This window comes from Engystomops pustulosus, chromosome 2 (genome assembly GCF_040894005.1).
Source record: "Engystomops pustulosus chromosome 2, aEngPut4.maternal, whole genome shotgun sequence".
NCBI lineage: Eukaryota > Metazoa > Chordata > Amphibia > Anura > Leptodactylidae > Engystomops > Engystomops pustulosus.
The window spans coordinates 96,864,138-96,881,858 of record NC_092412.1 but is presented as its reverse complement, the minus strand read 5'-3'; the positions used below and the strand labels follow the sequence as shown (position 1 = coordinate 96,881,858).

The window sequence follows — 17,721 nt, the reverse complement described above, 5'->3', positions numbered from 1 at the left end:
CAGCGCTCTGGCTCTCAGTGAGCTCAAACAAAACAATGTCCTTACTGGATTCCAGTCCTCTTTGGACAGACCACCTGTCTGTTTCCAACCGGTCCCAAGTCCTCCTGCTGACTGCAGGACACACAGCACTGGCCGGCTGTGAGCTCTCCCTCTGGAGTTGGCCAGGGATGGGAGTGGTCAAGGTCCTTTTCAACCCTGGTTGTGGGTCGCTCTCCAGCGCCCCCTAGGTTCACACTCTTACAATATATATATATATATATATATATATATATATATTATGATGCAGATTGTACATCACTATATGTATATTACAGTGTACATTATGGACAGTACAAAAGCTCACATAAGAAATGTCAGGGGAGGGGAGAGCAGCATGTGATCCCATGTGACCCCATGTGATCAGCAGCTACTGGACTGCATGAGGTCAGATCTGTGGCCTCTGTCAGCCATGATTGTTATCAGCAGCAAAGCATGACAAATTGACATTCAGGAGCTTTTGGTTTTATCTCATTCATCTCATTGTGCTTTTCCTAATTTATTCCTTTAATAAATCTTTGAATGAAGTGACAGCGGTATGAGTCTGCCCAATCAGTTTGATTGCCACAACCCTTTGGTAGGGAAATTTGGTAACACCCAGTTGACAGTTTAAAAAATTGTGTATGAATTGTTACAGAGGGACAGTACATTGAGTTCTAAAAATGGAAACTTTAGTGTCTGGGAATAAAAACTATTATATTATGGAAGTCAGAGGTGGTTGATGGGTATTTATTGTACATGTCAATGTTCAATTAGCACTGTACTACTACAAACCTGCTGTCAATTTCATTTCACTACTTTGCCATTGTTAATGTGAGAACAACCCCTTTAGCAATTGTCTAATATGTATCGTAAAAGCGATGCTTTCTTGGCTGTTATTGACGGCTCATCGGATTTATAATAAAGACAAGGATTACCGTACGCCTGTCATCCTTAAAGATTTCTTTGGCTTCCTCATATGAACATATTTCTTCACGACACTCTCTTTCCAAGGATCCTGCCTTGAACTCCTCAAATATACTGTTAGCTCTCCTTATACGACTCCTCAGCAAGGCATTGGCCTCTTTAGACTGTATAAAAACTGTAAAAGACTGTGTTAGACCCACTAAACGTGTGTAATTATTTGACTTAACATGGCCATACACATTACATAAAATTCTAATACAGGGATATAGGACATTTTGTCCAGTTCCTATTACTCTATAGTAAACTGGATACCATGAACATCCTGCTGAGCACCTGCTCCCTACCACTCTCTACTTGTTCCTACATACAAACATGTATGGTGGTTGCCTGCAGAGTGTTAATAATGCATCAAAAATAAGACAAGCTGCTTCTGGACATGGACTTTTACATCGTATTTCCTCACAGACTATCATTGGCCAATTACATGCTTATAAGCAGTTTCAGTAAGGCAGTATTGTGGTCAGTATATTTAATCTTTATTCTAACAACAGCAATGAACCCCAAACAAGGAAAATGTACAAATATTTCCAATATACTTCTGTAGTATCCACTCCTAATTTTTTGGTGCCACCGAATGTAGTCAAGTAATAGACTGTTAACTTCCACATTGCACAACTTCTAAATTGCAATGACTTTACATACCAAATGTTTACGTGGACTATGGCCATGGTGAATGTGTACACTAGCAAAGCAGGCTATGGCTCCCAGAAATCGTGTTATGTACGTGTATACTGTTGCACTTAATCGCACTGTATTATATTATGTACCGGTAGTATGGTAAAAAAAAAGATCACGTCACACCAAAAGCAGGATCATAAAGTCCCATAACTTGGTACATTAATATAACAAGAACATATCACTATAGTTATATGAATTTCCATTAACTGGTCAATCTTATTTAATGTATTTTTACATTTAACATGCTATAGGAAAATATAAATATATTCTGTATGAAGTTACATTTCATTGTTCTTGGCATTGAATACCATAAATAATGTACTTTAATGTCTTTTGCTATCCGGGCGCTATCAAATAAATAATACAATATTTTATAACTTACCAGCAAATGTCAGGAGAGGCATGAACAACACGATAATCCAGAAATATGTTATTATTTTCTTGTCTAACGCCATGTTGGGAAGCCTTTCCTACTCCACCACTGTCTGCATTCTCATGAACACAACTGGTCCAAGGTACATTGTTTAAATATTTGGATATGGGGGAGGGGGCAGGCTTGTTAAAATAGTCATGGCAAATCAATGCAGGAGTGTGCAGGTTAGATAACAGTGGGAATTTCTAACTAATGCATTCTTCGATGTTACTTTAACTCCACAGGATCACTAGCTCTAATGATAAAGAAGGACCAATCCGCAGCATTAATTTTAAAGGGTACACCAGCATACACCCAATTTACATCTCACTTCAGTTGATTTCTCCACACTAAGCCATGAAAAAAAAACACATCCAGAAGGTTTTAAAGGAACCATCTGGAATCTACTTACCATAGCAGGTCAAGAGGCAGATTACCGAGGGCAGCATGATCCAGAACGTCTGTTTTCTATAGCTGGTCATGGCTTGTCTCCAATATCTATCTTTTATACAGGGTCGGACAGGAGTACCTTGGGACCACCAGAGGAAATCAATTTTGGGGCCCACCCTATCTTTTTGATAGAAAGAATACCAGACTACTAATGGAAGTGTAAAACACGCTGATAACGTTGTACAGTATTAACCGGTTAAGGACCGGGCCCTTTCCTGTTTTTTCATGTCCATTTTTTACTCCCCACCTTCAAAAATCTATAACTTTTTTATTTTTACACGTAAAGAGCTTGTTTTCTGCATAACAAATTGCACTTCATAAATATTCCATGCCATGTACTTGGAAGCGGGAAAAAAATTCCAAATGCAGTGAAAATGGTGAAAAAACGCATTTGCGCCATTTCTTGTGGGCTTGGATATTATGTCTTTCACTGAGCGCCCCAAATGACATGTCTACTTTATTCTTTGGGTCGGTACGATTAAGGGGATACCAAATTTGTATAGGTTTTATAATGTTTTCATACATTTACAAAAATTAAAACCTCCTGTACAAAAATTATTTTTTTGATTTTGCCATCTTCTGGCGCTAATAACTTTTTTATACTTTGGTGTACAGAGCTGTGGCTGGTGTCATTTTTTGTGAAATTTGATAATATTTTCAATGATATCATTTTAGGACTGTACGGCTTTTTGATCACTTTTTATAGATTTTTTTATATTTTTCAAAATGGCAAAAAAGTGCCATTTTCGACTCTGGGCGCTATTTTCTGTTACGGGGTTAAATGCATTGAAAAACCGTTATCATATTTTGATAAACCGGGCATTTTGAGACGTGTCGATACCTAATGTGTTTATGTTTTTTACTGTTTATTTAAATTTATGTAAGTTCTAGGGAAAGGGGGGTGATTTGAAATTTTAGGGTTTTTTATTATAATTTTTTTTTTTAAACTTTTTTTTATTTTTACTATTTTTCAGACTCCCTAGGGTACTTTAACCCTAGGTTGTTTGATAGATCCTATCATATACTGCCATACTACAGTATGGCAGCATATGGGGATTTTCCTCCTCATTCATTACAATGTGCTATCAGCACATTGTAATGAAGGGGTTAAAACGAAATAGCCTCGGGTCTTCAGAAGACCCGAGGCTACCATGGAGACCATGGATGACGTCACGGGGAGCGGCAATCCCAGGTAAGATGGCGGCGCCCATGCGCCACTATCTTTTTGAGGCTGCCAGCAGCTTTGCCTAGCACCGATCGCGGGTGTTACCGGTAAGCCTTTGCTGCAATATGCAGCAAAGACTTACCGGCTATGGAGAGGGCTCAGTCCGTGAGCCCTCTCCATGCTGCGCGACCCGACTGCCGCCGTGAATAAACGGCGGGCGGTCGCAAAGTGGTTAAACAGGTTGGGGCAGATTTTCAGAAGAATCTAAGAGCATAACTGTTCTAGTTTCTCAAGACAACCAATCAGAGCTCAGCTTTCAGATTATGAAATGAAATCTAAGCTCTGATTGGTTGCCATGAGTCATATTAAAAGACAGAGCACATGTTACTACTTGCAGAACACAGATGCGTTTGAATTACATTAGGAAGGCAATTCCAGCACAGTGCGGAGGAGATTCTCCAGATCACATCTTCGTTTACAGTGGAACGCTTGCGATCAGTATTGTGCATTGTACACATGCGATCGGGAAACACTCCTCCCTGAATTGTGTTTCTAAATGTAATTCAAATGCAGCGAGTGTGTGAACACAACCATCAGGAACCTAAATGTCGCCAATAACCCAGTAACTAACCCAATAAGCCAAATATACACAGCCCCGCTAACCCTAAGCTACTGACCCAATACCATATACAATAACATATAATTCAAGGGACTTGGGGGTGTAAGAACAAGATAGTTGTACTAACCCCCCTCTGGTGCTCAGGTCCGGCGCTGTGCCCCCCATTACTAGCGGTCCGTATCCATAGAGGTACAGCAGTGACATTACAACCCGGCAGCCACTGCAGGTCCTGGCTGTTGTCAGGGTAACACTTACACAGGTTGCAGGTAGAGGCTACACAGGGGGCGCTGTGGTAGTGACATCTCTCTATACATACAGGCCAGGGGTGATGGGGGGCACAGCCGGTTCTAGACAATGTGGGGTCCTGAGTAAAACTAAAAGTGGGGCCCCAAAATAAAACTATTTTATGACCAGTCACAGTCAGTAAGAGGCTGCCTTAGTATGGTAAAACAAACTGTAATATGGGAGAATAGGAGATAGATAGATGATTGGGAGATTGATAAGCAGCACGGTGGCTCAGTGGTTAGCACTACAGCCTTGCAGCGCTGGTCAACATCAGCAAAAAGTTTGTTTGTTCTCTCGGGGTTTGTGTGGGTTTCCTCTGGTTTCATCCCACATTCCCAAACATACTGGTAGGTTTATTACATTATGAGCCCCATGGGGACAAGGACTGATCTGGCAAGCTCTGTGCAGCTCTGCATGCACTATATACATAAAGGAATTATTCATTATAATTATTATGATAGAAGATAAATATGAAAGATGATAGAGATTTCTAGATGCAGAACTATAAAGTACTGTATATACTCGTGTATAAGCCGAGTTTTTCAGCACAAAAAATGTGCTGAAAATCCTCAACTGGGCTTATACACGAGTCAATAGGCAGCCCAGCACTTAAAAAAAAAAAACTTAAATACTCACCCTCCAGTGGCCCCGATGTCCGCGCTACTCCCCCAATGTCTGCGCTGCTCACCCGATGTCCGCGTGGGTCCTCTTCTGTCTTCTATCTTCCTCTGTCTTCTGTCGGGCGCTGCCATGTTCTTCTCTGGCAGCAGCGGCTGCGTCATACTATGCGCCTGCCGCGCGGGAAACATGGCGGCGCCCTGCGGAAGGCAGAAGACAGAGGAAGATAGAAGACAGAAGAGGACCCGCGCGGACATCGGGTGAGCAGCACGGAAATCGGGGCCACCGGAGGGTGAGTATATAAGTTTTTTTTTTTTTGTTATTGCTGGGCAGGCTGTATACCTAAGGGGGCAGGCTGTATACTACTGGGGGCAGGATGGGCAGGCTGTATACTTAAGGGGGCAGGCTGAGCAGGCTGTATACTTAAGGGGGCAGGCTGGGCTGGCTGTATACCTAAGGGGGCAGGCTGGGCTGGCTGTATACCTAAGGGGGCAGGCTGTATACTACTGGGGGCAGGATGGGCAGGCTGTATACTTAAGGGGGCAGGCTGTATACTTAAGGGGGCAGGCTGGGCTGGCTGTATACTTAAGGGGGCAGGCTGTATACTACTGGGGGCAGGCTGGGCTGGCTGTATACTTAAGGGGGCAGGCTGGGCTGGCTGTATACTTAAGGGGGCAGGCTGGGCTGGCTGTATACTTAAGGGGGCAGGCTGGGCTGGCTGTATACTTAAGAGGGCAGGCTGGGCTGGCTGTATACTTAAGGGGGCATGCTGGGCAGGTTGTATACTACTGGGGGCAGGCTGGGCTGGCTGTATACTACTGGGGGCAGGCTGGGCTGGCTGTATACTACTGGGGGCAGGCTGGGCTGGCTGTATATTACTGGGGGCAGGCTGGGCTGGCTGTATACTTAAGGGGGCAGGCTGGGCTGGCTGTATACTACTGGGGGCAGGCTGGGCAGGTTGTATACTACTGGGGGCAGGCTGCGCAGGTTGTATGCTACTGGGGGCAGGCTGGGCAGGCTGTATACTACTGGGGGCAGGCTGGGCTGGCTGTATACTACTGGGGGCAGGCTGGGCTGGCTGTATATTACTTGGGGCAGGCTGGGCTGGCTGTATACTACTGGGGGCGGGCTGGGCTGGCTGTATACTATTGGGGGCAGGCTGGCTATATACTGGGAGGCTGTGATCAATGCATTTTCCACCCTCCGCTTATACTCGAGTCAGTAGGTTTTCCCAGTTTTTGGTGGTAAAATTAGGGGTCTCGGCTTATACTCGGTTCGGCTTATACTCGAGTATATACAGTACATAGATATGAGAGATAAATACTGTAGAAGAGAAAGAGAAGATTGATTGATAAATAGATAGATTATATCAGTCAGATTATATGAGATAGATAACTAGACAGATAGATGATAGACAGGAGTTAGATGATAAGCATCTTCACCCGGGAATTCAACCAAGGGGGAATTAACCTTTTTACTGCAAGGCATTTCTGTTCATTTTGTCATGTTATTGTCTAGAGCAATTATTACAATTAACTTTTACAAATAAAAATTTGTAAAATTACAGCAAAAAGAATTAAAGTAAACCCAACAAACCATATATTTTCTGAAAGCAGACACTTGCCCCATTTTTGAAAAAACTAAATATCTGCTTTTCAGCTAGAAATTTTAAGACCGTCAAAACCTGCAAAATATAGCAATAAAACAGATTAAAAAGTAAAGGCGTTCGTAAAACCTAAATAATTTTGAAAGCAGACAAACAGGGGATGCACTGGGCAATTAACATTTGACCACCCTCATGTAACTTTGTGACAAACACAAATTATTAAACAAAAAGTGCACTGAAAATGCCTTGATAACGTACGCTTTTACATAAAACTTACATCGAAGTAGAGGTTTATGCACAAATAGGGATTTAAAAATAATAACACAAAGTGAGCAGATTTATATATACCACAATACACAACATCAAGAATTTACACTCCCAAAAATGCCAAAACAAAAACCATTACATATTTGGTTGCTATCCAAAAATGTGTTTAAAAATATATAAGACACAATATAAAAAGCTCCTATTCTGTTAAAATCAACTACCACCTTCATGCAACTTTGGAGCAAATGGCAATAAAAGTTGCATGAAAATTCTAAATTTCCTCTAAAATGTGTACAACTCCAGAATACTTATATAAAGAAAACATACTGTCCTAAAGATGTGAGGAGATCATACATACCCCACATACCCCATTATCCATAAACCAAGTTGATGAATAGCAAAAGTCACTTTTAGATGTGCACCATTGTATTAGCTGCACAATAACAGAACCCTCGGCGCTTCATAAGAATTTAACATACGCCATAACATAGGTGTAAATAATGGAGGATGGGGTGAAATAAAAACGTTATTCCAGAACATGTGTGTGTTTTTGGTGTTACATGTAACTTTATGGACATGTTCTGGGTTGCGGTGTTAATATATAATAGTGAAATTAGGCGAAGAGGATCAAATGTTCATCATAACAGTCAATTTTTGCAAAAAACATCACAAAATAGAAGGCAAGTAAAGATAGTTCTGGATAGAAGAGGGTTAAAAACATGAATATTAGTTGATTAGTAGTAACATATAAAGTGAATATTTCCATAATCTGTGAGGTGCAGCAGCTCCTGTGTGCAGCAAATTCTCCCTGCAACCTGATTGGGGGGGGGGGGGTTGTTTACACTTCAGAGGGCTGTATCTCTGGCTCTGTGACACATAGAACCTCACTTTTTTTTCTATGAAAGAGGAGAGTCTCTTCTTTTATATAAATGTAAATTAGTGTTTCTAAGTGTCAGGGAAACGTAGATATTAAGTATTAAAATGCTGTTGAGATTGATTTTTATATATAAAAATCGCACCTGATATTCTCACTTTAAACCTGAATTTCTTTGGATCCCTGGCACCTAGAAACACCTGAAGATTCTCCTCTTTCAGGGGCCCCCGGGGCAATTGCCCACTTTGCCTACCCATAGAGCCGGCCCTGTACCCACTCACACACACAGAGACTTGTATAAATACATGAAAACAGAAACAAAACCAAGCTCAGTGTTATGAGTGGATAATTCTAAGATAATGGGGCACATTTACTTACCCGGTCACTGGAGTTCACAGAAAGTGCATTGTCCTTGTATAATGCACTGTGCCGCGATTTACTAAGATCGTGCGCCCGATATCCTGCATGTGTCGCTTCCCCGCTCAGGTCTGACAGAATTCACAATCTTTTTCGTGGTGCGTGTAAGTGCTTGGTATTGCGACACAATTTAAAAGTTAAATCCCACACTCAGTCCGAATCAGTTGGACCGTTCGACGGCACGCCCTCTAATTTGTGTACTTTTAACCCTTAGTAAATGATCCCTAATGTGTTATACCAGCAATCACTGTAAATCCAGCAACTCACAAATGACGTCTATAATCGGAGGAATTCTGTGTACTTTCTCTCTCCTTCTATCTGGAGGACACATCAGCTTCTAGCAGCCAGAACTCTAAGTTCATCATCTCCCCTAAAGACTATTCCCCTAGAGATCACAATTGTTCTCCTATAGTGTATATAGTCCTGTCCCCAAGTAGTAGTCACACTGCACCCCCACATCATATCCATGTCACACTGCACCCCCGCATTACATACATGTCACACTGCACCTCACATTATATACCTGTCACACTGCACACCACATTACATCCATGTCACCCTGAACCCCCGCATCACATCCATGTCACACTGCACCCCCGCATCACATCCATGTCACCCGGGACCCCCGCATCACATCCTTGTCACACTGCACCCCCGCATTACATACATTTCACACTGCATCTCACATTATATACCTGTCACACTGCACCCCACATTACATCCATGTCACCCTGAACCCAACATTACATACATGTGCCCCTGCACCTCCGCATAACAGCCATGTCACCCTGAACCCCCGTACTACATCCATGTCACCCTGAACCCCCGTACTACATCCATGTCACCCTGCACCCCTGCACTACATCCATGTCACACTGCATCCTCACATTACATCCATGTCAGCATGAACCCCACATTACATACATGTTACACTGCAGCGCACTTTACATACATGTCAGCTTGCTCCCCCACATTACATCCATGTCACCCTGCATCCTCACATTACATCCATGTCACCCTGCACCCCCACATTACATCCATGTCACCCTGCACCTCACATTGCATACATGTCACCCTGCACCCCACATTACACCCATGTCACACTGCACCCCCACATTATATACAAGTCACCTTGCACCCCCATATTACATATATATCACACTGCACCCCCAAATTACATCCATGTCACACTGCACCCCACATTACATCCATGTCACACTGCACCCCCATATTACATACAAGTCACCTTGCACCCCCACATTACATCCATGTCACAATGCACCCCCACATTACATACATGTCACACTGCACCCCCCACATTACACCCATGTCACCCTGCACCCCACATTACACCCATGTCACCCTGCACCCCACATTACATCCATGTCACCTTGCACCCCCACATTACATCCATGTCACCTTGCACCCCCACATTACATCCATGTTACCTTGCACCCCCACATTACATACATGTCACACTGCACTTGGCAGCACACATGGCAGCTCTACCCGGGGACATCTGGTCTAGCTCCTCCTGCATAGGAGTCACATGGTGGATGACATCATTAAAGGTCCTTTAACATTATACAGCAGTATGTGCAGCAGCCAGCATGGGTTAGAGCAGATGTGCCCAGTGCCTGGTCCCCGCAGCCGACCCCCGAGCCCACACCCCATACCATTAATCCTTCACCCAGACTGGCTGAATGTAGACATGATCCGATCTAGTCTCAATAAAATCAATTTGTACAAGGCTCCTGGACTAGATGGGTTACACCCCAAAGTTCTTAAGGAATCCAGTTCTGTTATTGTCCATTGTCTAAAATATTCAGGGATTCCCTAATGTCTAGTATGGTGCCAAGTGACTGGCGCAAGGCGAATGTTGTGCCTATATTAAAAAAAGGGCTCTAGAACTTCGCCAGGCAATTACAGGCCTGTAAACTTAACTTCTATTGTGGGGAAAATATTGGAAGGGTTAAGGCTCATTCACATGGTTGTCTGCGGGGACGTACATGAGGCCGCATGTACGTCCCCATAGACGGCAATAGCGGCAATTGGATTGAAAACTGGCTGAAGGATCTTATCCAGAGAGTTGTGGTCAATGATTCCTACTCGGAATGGTCACCAGTTATGAGTGGTGCTTGGCCCACTACTATTTAATACATCTATAATGATAAATAATTTCTCAATCCACTCACCCCACTAATCCCCTTCCCTCTGGTACCTTACCTTTTTCATTCTCTACCTTTGAGCCAGTCACAGAGAAAGAAGTGTCTAGGCTCCTTTCCTCTGCTCGCCCCACTACCTGCATCAGTGACCCCATCCCCTCACATCTCGTACAGTCTCTCTCCCCAGAAGTCACTTCTCACCTCACTAAAATTTTCAACCTCTCTCTGTTGTTACCCGATTACTAAAGAAACCTTCCCTGGACCCATCCAGTGCTACTGACTACAGACCAGTTTCTAACCTCCCATTCATCTCCAAACTCCTGGAATGCCTTGTCCATTCTTGACTAACCTGTTATTTCTCAGCTAACTCCCTCCTTGACCCCCTACAATCTGGTTTCCGCTCTATGCACTCCACTGAAACTGCTCTTTCTAAAGTCTCCAATGATCTCCTCACTGATAAATCCAAAGGTGACTATTTTCTAATCATTCTTCTGGATCTCTCAGCAGCATGGAGCTGAAACTACCATGACAAGGTGGGGAAGGGAGCAGTGAGAAGAGCAGAGACAGACAGAGAAACTTCTGTAGAAACACAGACGGATATGGAGGAACTGATACGGAATAGGGGAGACCTGTACCTCACAATTCTGTGCAGGAGACATCAGCATTCACTGTTCTGTAGGCTTCCAGCTCTGCTGCACACACTGACACATGACCTCTTCCCCTATGAGCAGGAGGCTGCAGCTCCACCCCTCCTCCCAGGAAACCAACAGAAACAAAGTATAAACAAACTACGGATTCATAAGGCTTATCAGCACATGGAGAGAAGGCAGCCACTGCAGTAATGAGGTAATGTGAGGGGTATAGCAAAGAAACTACTGCATATAGGTAATAAATATCTTTGCCTATTATCTTTTACATCCCAAGAGCTATTGATTTGTGAAAAATAAAAACCTTTACAGTTACTCTTTAATCCAGAACACCAGTGACTATCGTTCTTCAGTCTCTAACATCAAGTCCTCTCTTTTCTTAAAACGTAATCTTTCTAAGACTGAACTTTGTGTCTTTCCATCATCCAATAATCGACCCAACAATGATTCTTCATCTCGGTCTGTGGGATCTCTATAGCACCGAGGCAGCAGGCCCGCTGTCTTGGGGTTATGCTGGACTCCAACCTCTCCTGTGCACTACATATTCAATCTCTTGCTCGCTCTGCCATATGCATCTCAAAAACATCTTCAGAATCCACCCTTTTTTTTTACAATGGAAACCACTAAAATGCTAATTGTTGCGCTTATTCACTCTCGACTAGACTACTGTAACTCCCTACTTATCAGTCTTCCACTCACTAAACTCTCTCCTTTACAATCTATTCTTAATGCAGCAGCCAGGCTCGTCTTTCAGACCAAACGCTACACAGATGCGTCCAGTTTGTGCCAATCACTGCACTGATTGTCCGTCTTCTTCCGAATACAGTTTAAAATAATAATACTCATCCACAGAGCTCTACATAATGCTGCACCATTCTATCTCTCTTCTCTCCTCTCACTCTATCACCCAAACCATGCTCTTCAGTCTGCCAGTGATATTAGATTAATCTCTACCTTAATTCAGAACACAGCCGCTTTTTACTTTTGTTTCACATTTAATTCTAAAAGCCATAACTTTTTGTTTTTACATGCATGGTTGAGGGTGTGTTTTTTGCGAGGCAAGTTGCAATTTTCAATGTCTATTTGGGGTACCTATTAATTATTAATTGAATGCTATTAACTCATTAGGCTAAAAAAAAACACCTCATTTTGGAGTGTATTATTTAAACAAAAAATGTGTGCCTTCTTCTATACGACAAAGGTAACATGTAACAGGTTACCTTTATTCTGCAAGTTATAACGATTTGGAAGATTCCTAATTATAAATATTTGTTTTGTTCGTGTTATATAATAAAAACACTAATCATTCGTTTTTGCATCACTATCTTCCTAAAACTGTAACTTTTTCGTTATTTCACATTTTTTCCTCATGAGCTGCAATTTTCCTTACCATTTGAGGGTTTTTGCGACTTTTTGTAACTTTTTTTTAAAACCATGTGACAAAAGCACACGATTTTTACGCAATTTTTAAATTTTTTTAACGGAACTCAATAAACACGTTACATAGCTACACGCTACACAGATTATGTTTATAGATAATGGCAGTACGAACGCAGTGACACAAAATGTGGGGGGATTTAAGTAATTGTTTTAATTTTTTTTATTACATTCCTAAAAAAATAAAAGGCACAATTAAACAAAACAATATAACTCCAAGAAAATCAAACTTCTGTGAAATCAAACTGTCCAATTGACAATCCATTTCACATGCTGTTGTGCTAATGGAATAGACAACAGGTGGAAATTATTGGCAATTAGCAGGACACATGCAATAAAGGAGTGGTTCTGCAGGTGGGGACCACAGTACCTATGCTTGGTGGTGCTATCACACTCGTGTTAGCATGAGACTGACTCGATGACCCACACAAGTGCAGCTCATCCAGGATTTCACATCAATGTGAGCTGTGGCCAGAAGGCTTGCTGTGCCTGTCAGCGCAGTGTCCAGAGGCGGTACCAGGAGACAGGTCAGGACTAGAGATGAGCGAGCACTAAAATGCTCGGGTACTCGTTATTCGAGACGAACTTTTCCCGATGCTCGAGTGCTCGTTTCGAGTAACGAGCCCCATTGAAGTCAATGGGAGACTCGAGCATTTTTCAAGGGGACCAAGGCTCTGCACAGGGAAGCTTGGCCAAACACCTGGGAACCTCAGAAAAGGATGGAAACACCACGGAAATGGACAGGAAACAGCAGGGGCAGCATGCATGGATGCCTCTGAGGCTGCTTAATCGCACCATTATGCCAAAATTATGGGCAACAGCATGGCCATGACAGAGTGACCGAATGAGGCTAGATAGCATCTAAAACATCCAATAATTGACCCTGACACTATAGGGGACGGCATGCAGAGGCAGCGGCAGCAGCGGCAGGCTAGAGAGTGGCATGGCAACATACCCTAAATGGACTCAGGCTTCAAACCAATGGGTGGCAGAGAGGAACCAAAGGAGGTGAGCAAGAAGCGCTCAAATAATATCGGTACATGATAAAAGTTTGCCAGTATATTTTGTGGATTACACAGCAGGGTGGCGACAAAGTTAACATGGAAGCCATGAAAACAATCCAAAATTCTGCCTGACACAGCTCGTTTGATAAGGGGACCATGTATGGAGGCAGTGAACTAGTAGTAGATTAAAGGTGCTGCAGTTCAAACTATGTTAGTTGGATCTTGGCATGGAGCTGGCGCTCCGCTGCCAGGCGAGCTTTTGCCAATCCAAGCCCCTGTCTCTAGGCTACTCCCCAAACAGCACTTCTAAGAACCTTTTGTATAAGATCAAGTGTAGTAGCGTTCTTATAAGTTTGGGATATGGCGGGTGAGGGGAATGTAAACATCTGCGCAAGAAGCGCTGAAATAATATCCGTATATGAAAAATGTTTTCCAGTATATTTTGTGGCTTACACAGCACGGTGGCGACAAAGTTAACAAGTTTGATGCGGAATGCCCTGTAATAGCTCTTGGGCGGTGTGCCTTTTATCACCTAGGCTCAGCAGTTTGAGCACCGCCTGCTGTCGCTTAGCGACGGCACTGCTGCTGTGCCTAGAGCTACCGACTGATGGCGCCATGCCCACGGATGGTAATTCGGAGGAGGAGGAGGAGGTGGAGGAGGGGTGGGAGGAGGAGGAGGCATAGTAGGCCTGAAACACCTGGACCGAGGTAGGCCCCGCAATCCTCTGCGTCGGCAGTATATGACCAGCCCCAGGGTCAGACTCGGTCCCAGCCTGCACCAAGTTAAGTGTAGTAGCGTTCTTATAAGTTTGGAATATGGCGGGTGAGGGGAATGTAAACAGATGCGCAAGAAGCGCTGAAATAATATCCGTAAATGGTAAAAGTTTGCCAGTATATTTTGAGGATTACACAGCAGGGTGGCGACAAAGTTAACAAGTTTGTTGTGGAAGCCATGAAAACAACCCAATATTCTGCCTGACACAGCACGTTTGATAAGGCGGCCATGTATGGAGGCAGTGAACTAGTAGTAGATTAAAGGTGCTGCAGTTAAAACTATGTTGGTTGGTTCTTGGCATGGAGCTGGCGCTCCGCTGCCAGGTGAGCTTTCGCCAATCCAAGCCCCTGTCTCTAGGCTACTCCCCAAACAGCACTTCTAAGAACCTTTTGTATAAGATCAAGTGTAGTAGCGTTCTTATAAGTTTAGGATATGGCGGGTGAGGGGAATGTAAACAGATGCGCAAGAAGCGCTGAAATAATATCCGTAAATGGTAAAAGTTTGCCAGTGTATTTTGTGGATAACACAGCAGGGTGGCGACAAAGTTAACAACTTTGATGTGGAATCCATGAAAACAACCCAAATTTCGGCCTGACACACCTCGTTTGATAAAGGGACGATGTATGGAGGCAGCTATATGGACGACTTTTGGAGGTAGCAATGGAGACAATGTGTGGAGGCTGCTATGGAGACAATTCAATTTGGATAGTGCCTGTATGTGGCAGTCCAAAAAAGTTTTCAAACCAGAGGAGCAGGTAGGTGGCCCTCCAGAAAAATGGAATAGATTGAGTGCCTGTATGTGGCAGTCCAAAAAAGTTTTCAAACCAGAGGAGCAGGTAGGTGGCCCTCCATAAAAATGGAATAGATTGAGTGCCTGTATGTGGCAGTCCAAAAAAGTTTTCAAACCAGAGGAGCAGGTAGGTGGCCCTCCATAAAAATGGAATAGATTGAGTGCCTGTATGTGGCAGTCCAAAAAAGTTTTCAAACCAGAGGAGCAGGTAGGTGGCCCTCCATAAAAATGGAATAGATTGAGTGCCTGTATGTGGCAGTCCAAAAAAGTTTTCAAACCAGAGGAGCAGGTAGGTGGCCCTCCATAAAAATGGAATAGATTGAGTGCCTGTATGTGGCAGTCCAAAAAAGTTTTCAAACCAGAGGAGCAGGTAGGTGGCCCTCCAGAAAAATTGAATAGATTGAGTGCCTGTATGTGGCACTCCCAAAAATTGTTTAAAACAGAGGAACGGGTCGGTGGCCCTCCATAAAAATTAAATGCATAAAGTACTATAGCTAGAGCCAGTGGGCCCTGTAAAAAAATAGCCAGTTTCCTCTGCTTTACTGTACAAAGAGGAGGAGAAGGAGGAAAATGAGGAGGAGGAGGAGTGGATAAATTATTCAGGTTGAGCTTCCTTCACCTGGTGGAGATTGGAAATTAGGAGAAATCCAGGCTTTATTCATCTTGATAAGCGTCAGCCTGTCAGCGCTGTCAGTCGACAGGCGTGTACGCTTATCGGTGATGATGCCACCAGCTGCACTGAAAACCCGCTCGGACAAGACGCTAGCGGCAGGGCAGGCAAGAACCTCCAAGGCGTACAGCGCCAGTTCGTGCCACATGTCCAGCTTTGAAACCCAGTAGTTGTAGGGAGCTGTGTGATCATTTAGGACGATGGTATGGTCAGCTACGTACTCCCTCACCATCTTTCTGTAAAGATCAGCCCTACTCTGCCGAGACTGGGGACAGGTGACAGTGTCTTGCTGGGGTGACATAAAGCTGGCAAAAGCCTTGTAAAGCGTACCCTTGCCAGTGCTGGACAAGCTGCCTGCTCGCCTACTCTCCCTCGCTACTTGTCCCACAGAACTACGCACTCTGCCGCTAGCGCTGTCAGAAGGGAAATACTGTTTCAGCTTGTGCACCAGGGCCTGCTGGTATTCATGCATTCTCACACTCCTTTCCTCTCCAGGGATGAGAGTGGAAAGATTTTGCTTGTACCGTGGGTCCAGGAGAGTGAACACCCAGTAATCGGTGCTGGAATAAATTCTTTGAACGCGAGGGTCACGGGATAGGCAGCCTAGCATGAAATCTGCCATATGCGCCAGAGTACCAACGCGTAAGAATTCACTCCCCTCACTGGCCTGACTGTCCATTTCCTCCTCCTCCAACTCCTCTTCTTCTGCCCATACACGCTCAACAGTGAAGGACTCAACAATGGTCCCCTCTTGTGTCTCGCCAACATTCTCCTCCTCTTCCTCCTCATCCTCCTCCACCTCCTCCGATATGCGCTGAGAAACAGACCTAAGGGTGCTTTGGCTATCAACAAGGGAATCTTCTTCCCCCGTCTCTTGTGAGGAGCGCAAAGCTTCCGACTTCATGCTGACCAGAGAGTTTTTCAACAGGCCAAGCAGCGGGATGGTGAGGCTGATGATGGCGGCATCGCCACTGACCATCTGTGTTGACTCCTCAAAGTTACTCAGCACCTGACAGATATCAGACATCCACGTCCACTCCTCATTGTAGACTTGAGGAAGCTGACTGACCTGACTACCAGTTCTGGTGGAAGTTGACATCTGGCAGTCTACAATCGCTCGGCGCTGCTGGTAAACTCTGGATAACATGGTCAGTGTTGAATTCCACCTCGTGGGCACGTCGCACAACAGTCGGTGAGCGGGCAGTTGGAGGCGGCGCTGCGCTGCCCTGAGAGTGGCAGCATCTGTGCTGGACTTCCTGAAATGCGCACAGATGCGGCGCACCTTCGTGAGCAAATCAGACAGATTGGGGTATGTCTTGAGGAAACGCTGAACTATCAGATTTAACACATGGGCCAGGCATGGCACATGTGTCAGTCTGCCGAGTTGCAGAGCCGCCACCAGGTTACGGCCGTTGTCACACACAACCATGCCTGGCTTCAGGTTCAGCGGTGCCAGCCACAGATCAGTCTGCGCCGTGATGCCCTGTAATAGTTCTTGGGCGGTGTGCCTTTTATCGCCTAGGCTCAGCAGTTTCAGCACCGCCTGCTGTCGCTTAGCGACGGCACTGCTGCTGTGCCTAGAGCTACCGACTGATGGCGCCATGCCCACGGATGGTCGTTCGGAGGAGGAGGTGGAGGAGGGGTGGGAGGAGGAGGAGGCATAGTAGGCCTGAAACACCTGGACCGAGGTAGGCCCCGCAATCCTCGGCGTCGGCAGTATATGACCAGCCGCAGGGTCAGACTCAGTCCCAGCCTCCACCAAGTTAACCCAATGTGCCGTCAGCGATATATAGTGGCCCTGCCCGGCAGCACTCGTCCACGTGTCCGTGGTCAGGTGGAC

The 17,721-nt window shown here is 44.6% G+C and overlaps 1 protein-coding gene across 2 annotated transcripts in view; it reads right to left on the bottom strand.

Moving 5' to 3' along the window:
- Nucleotides 1–17,721, bottom strand: part of LOC140118128 (coagulation factor VII-like) — a 33,397-nt gene that overhangs the window by 12,493 nt on the left and 3,183 nt on the right. Inside the window, exons 1-2 of one of the 2 annotated variants that reach the window (XM_072135605.1) lie at nucleotides 2,063–2,324; nucleotides 954–1,117 (exon numbers count right to left, since the gene is read on the bottom strand). In XM_072135605.1, coding sequence (XP_071991706.1) covers nucleotides 954–1,117; nucleotides 2,063–2,135 — 237 coding nt within the window. In that variant the 5' untranslated portion in view covers nucleotides 2,136–2,324. Of the gene's footprint in view, nucleotides 1–953; nucleotides 1,118–2,062; nucleotides 2,325–17,721 lie in introns of those variants that run through there. The other variant, XM_072135606.1, reaches the window with a different exon arrangement.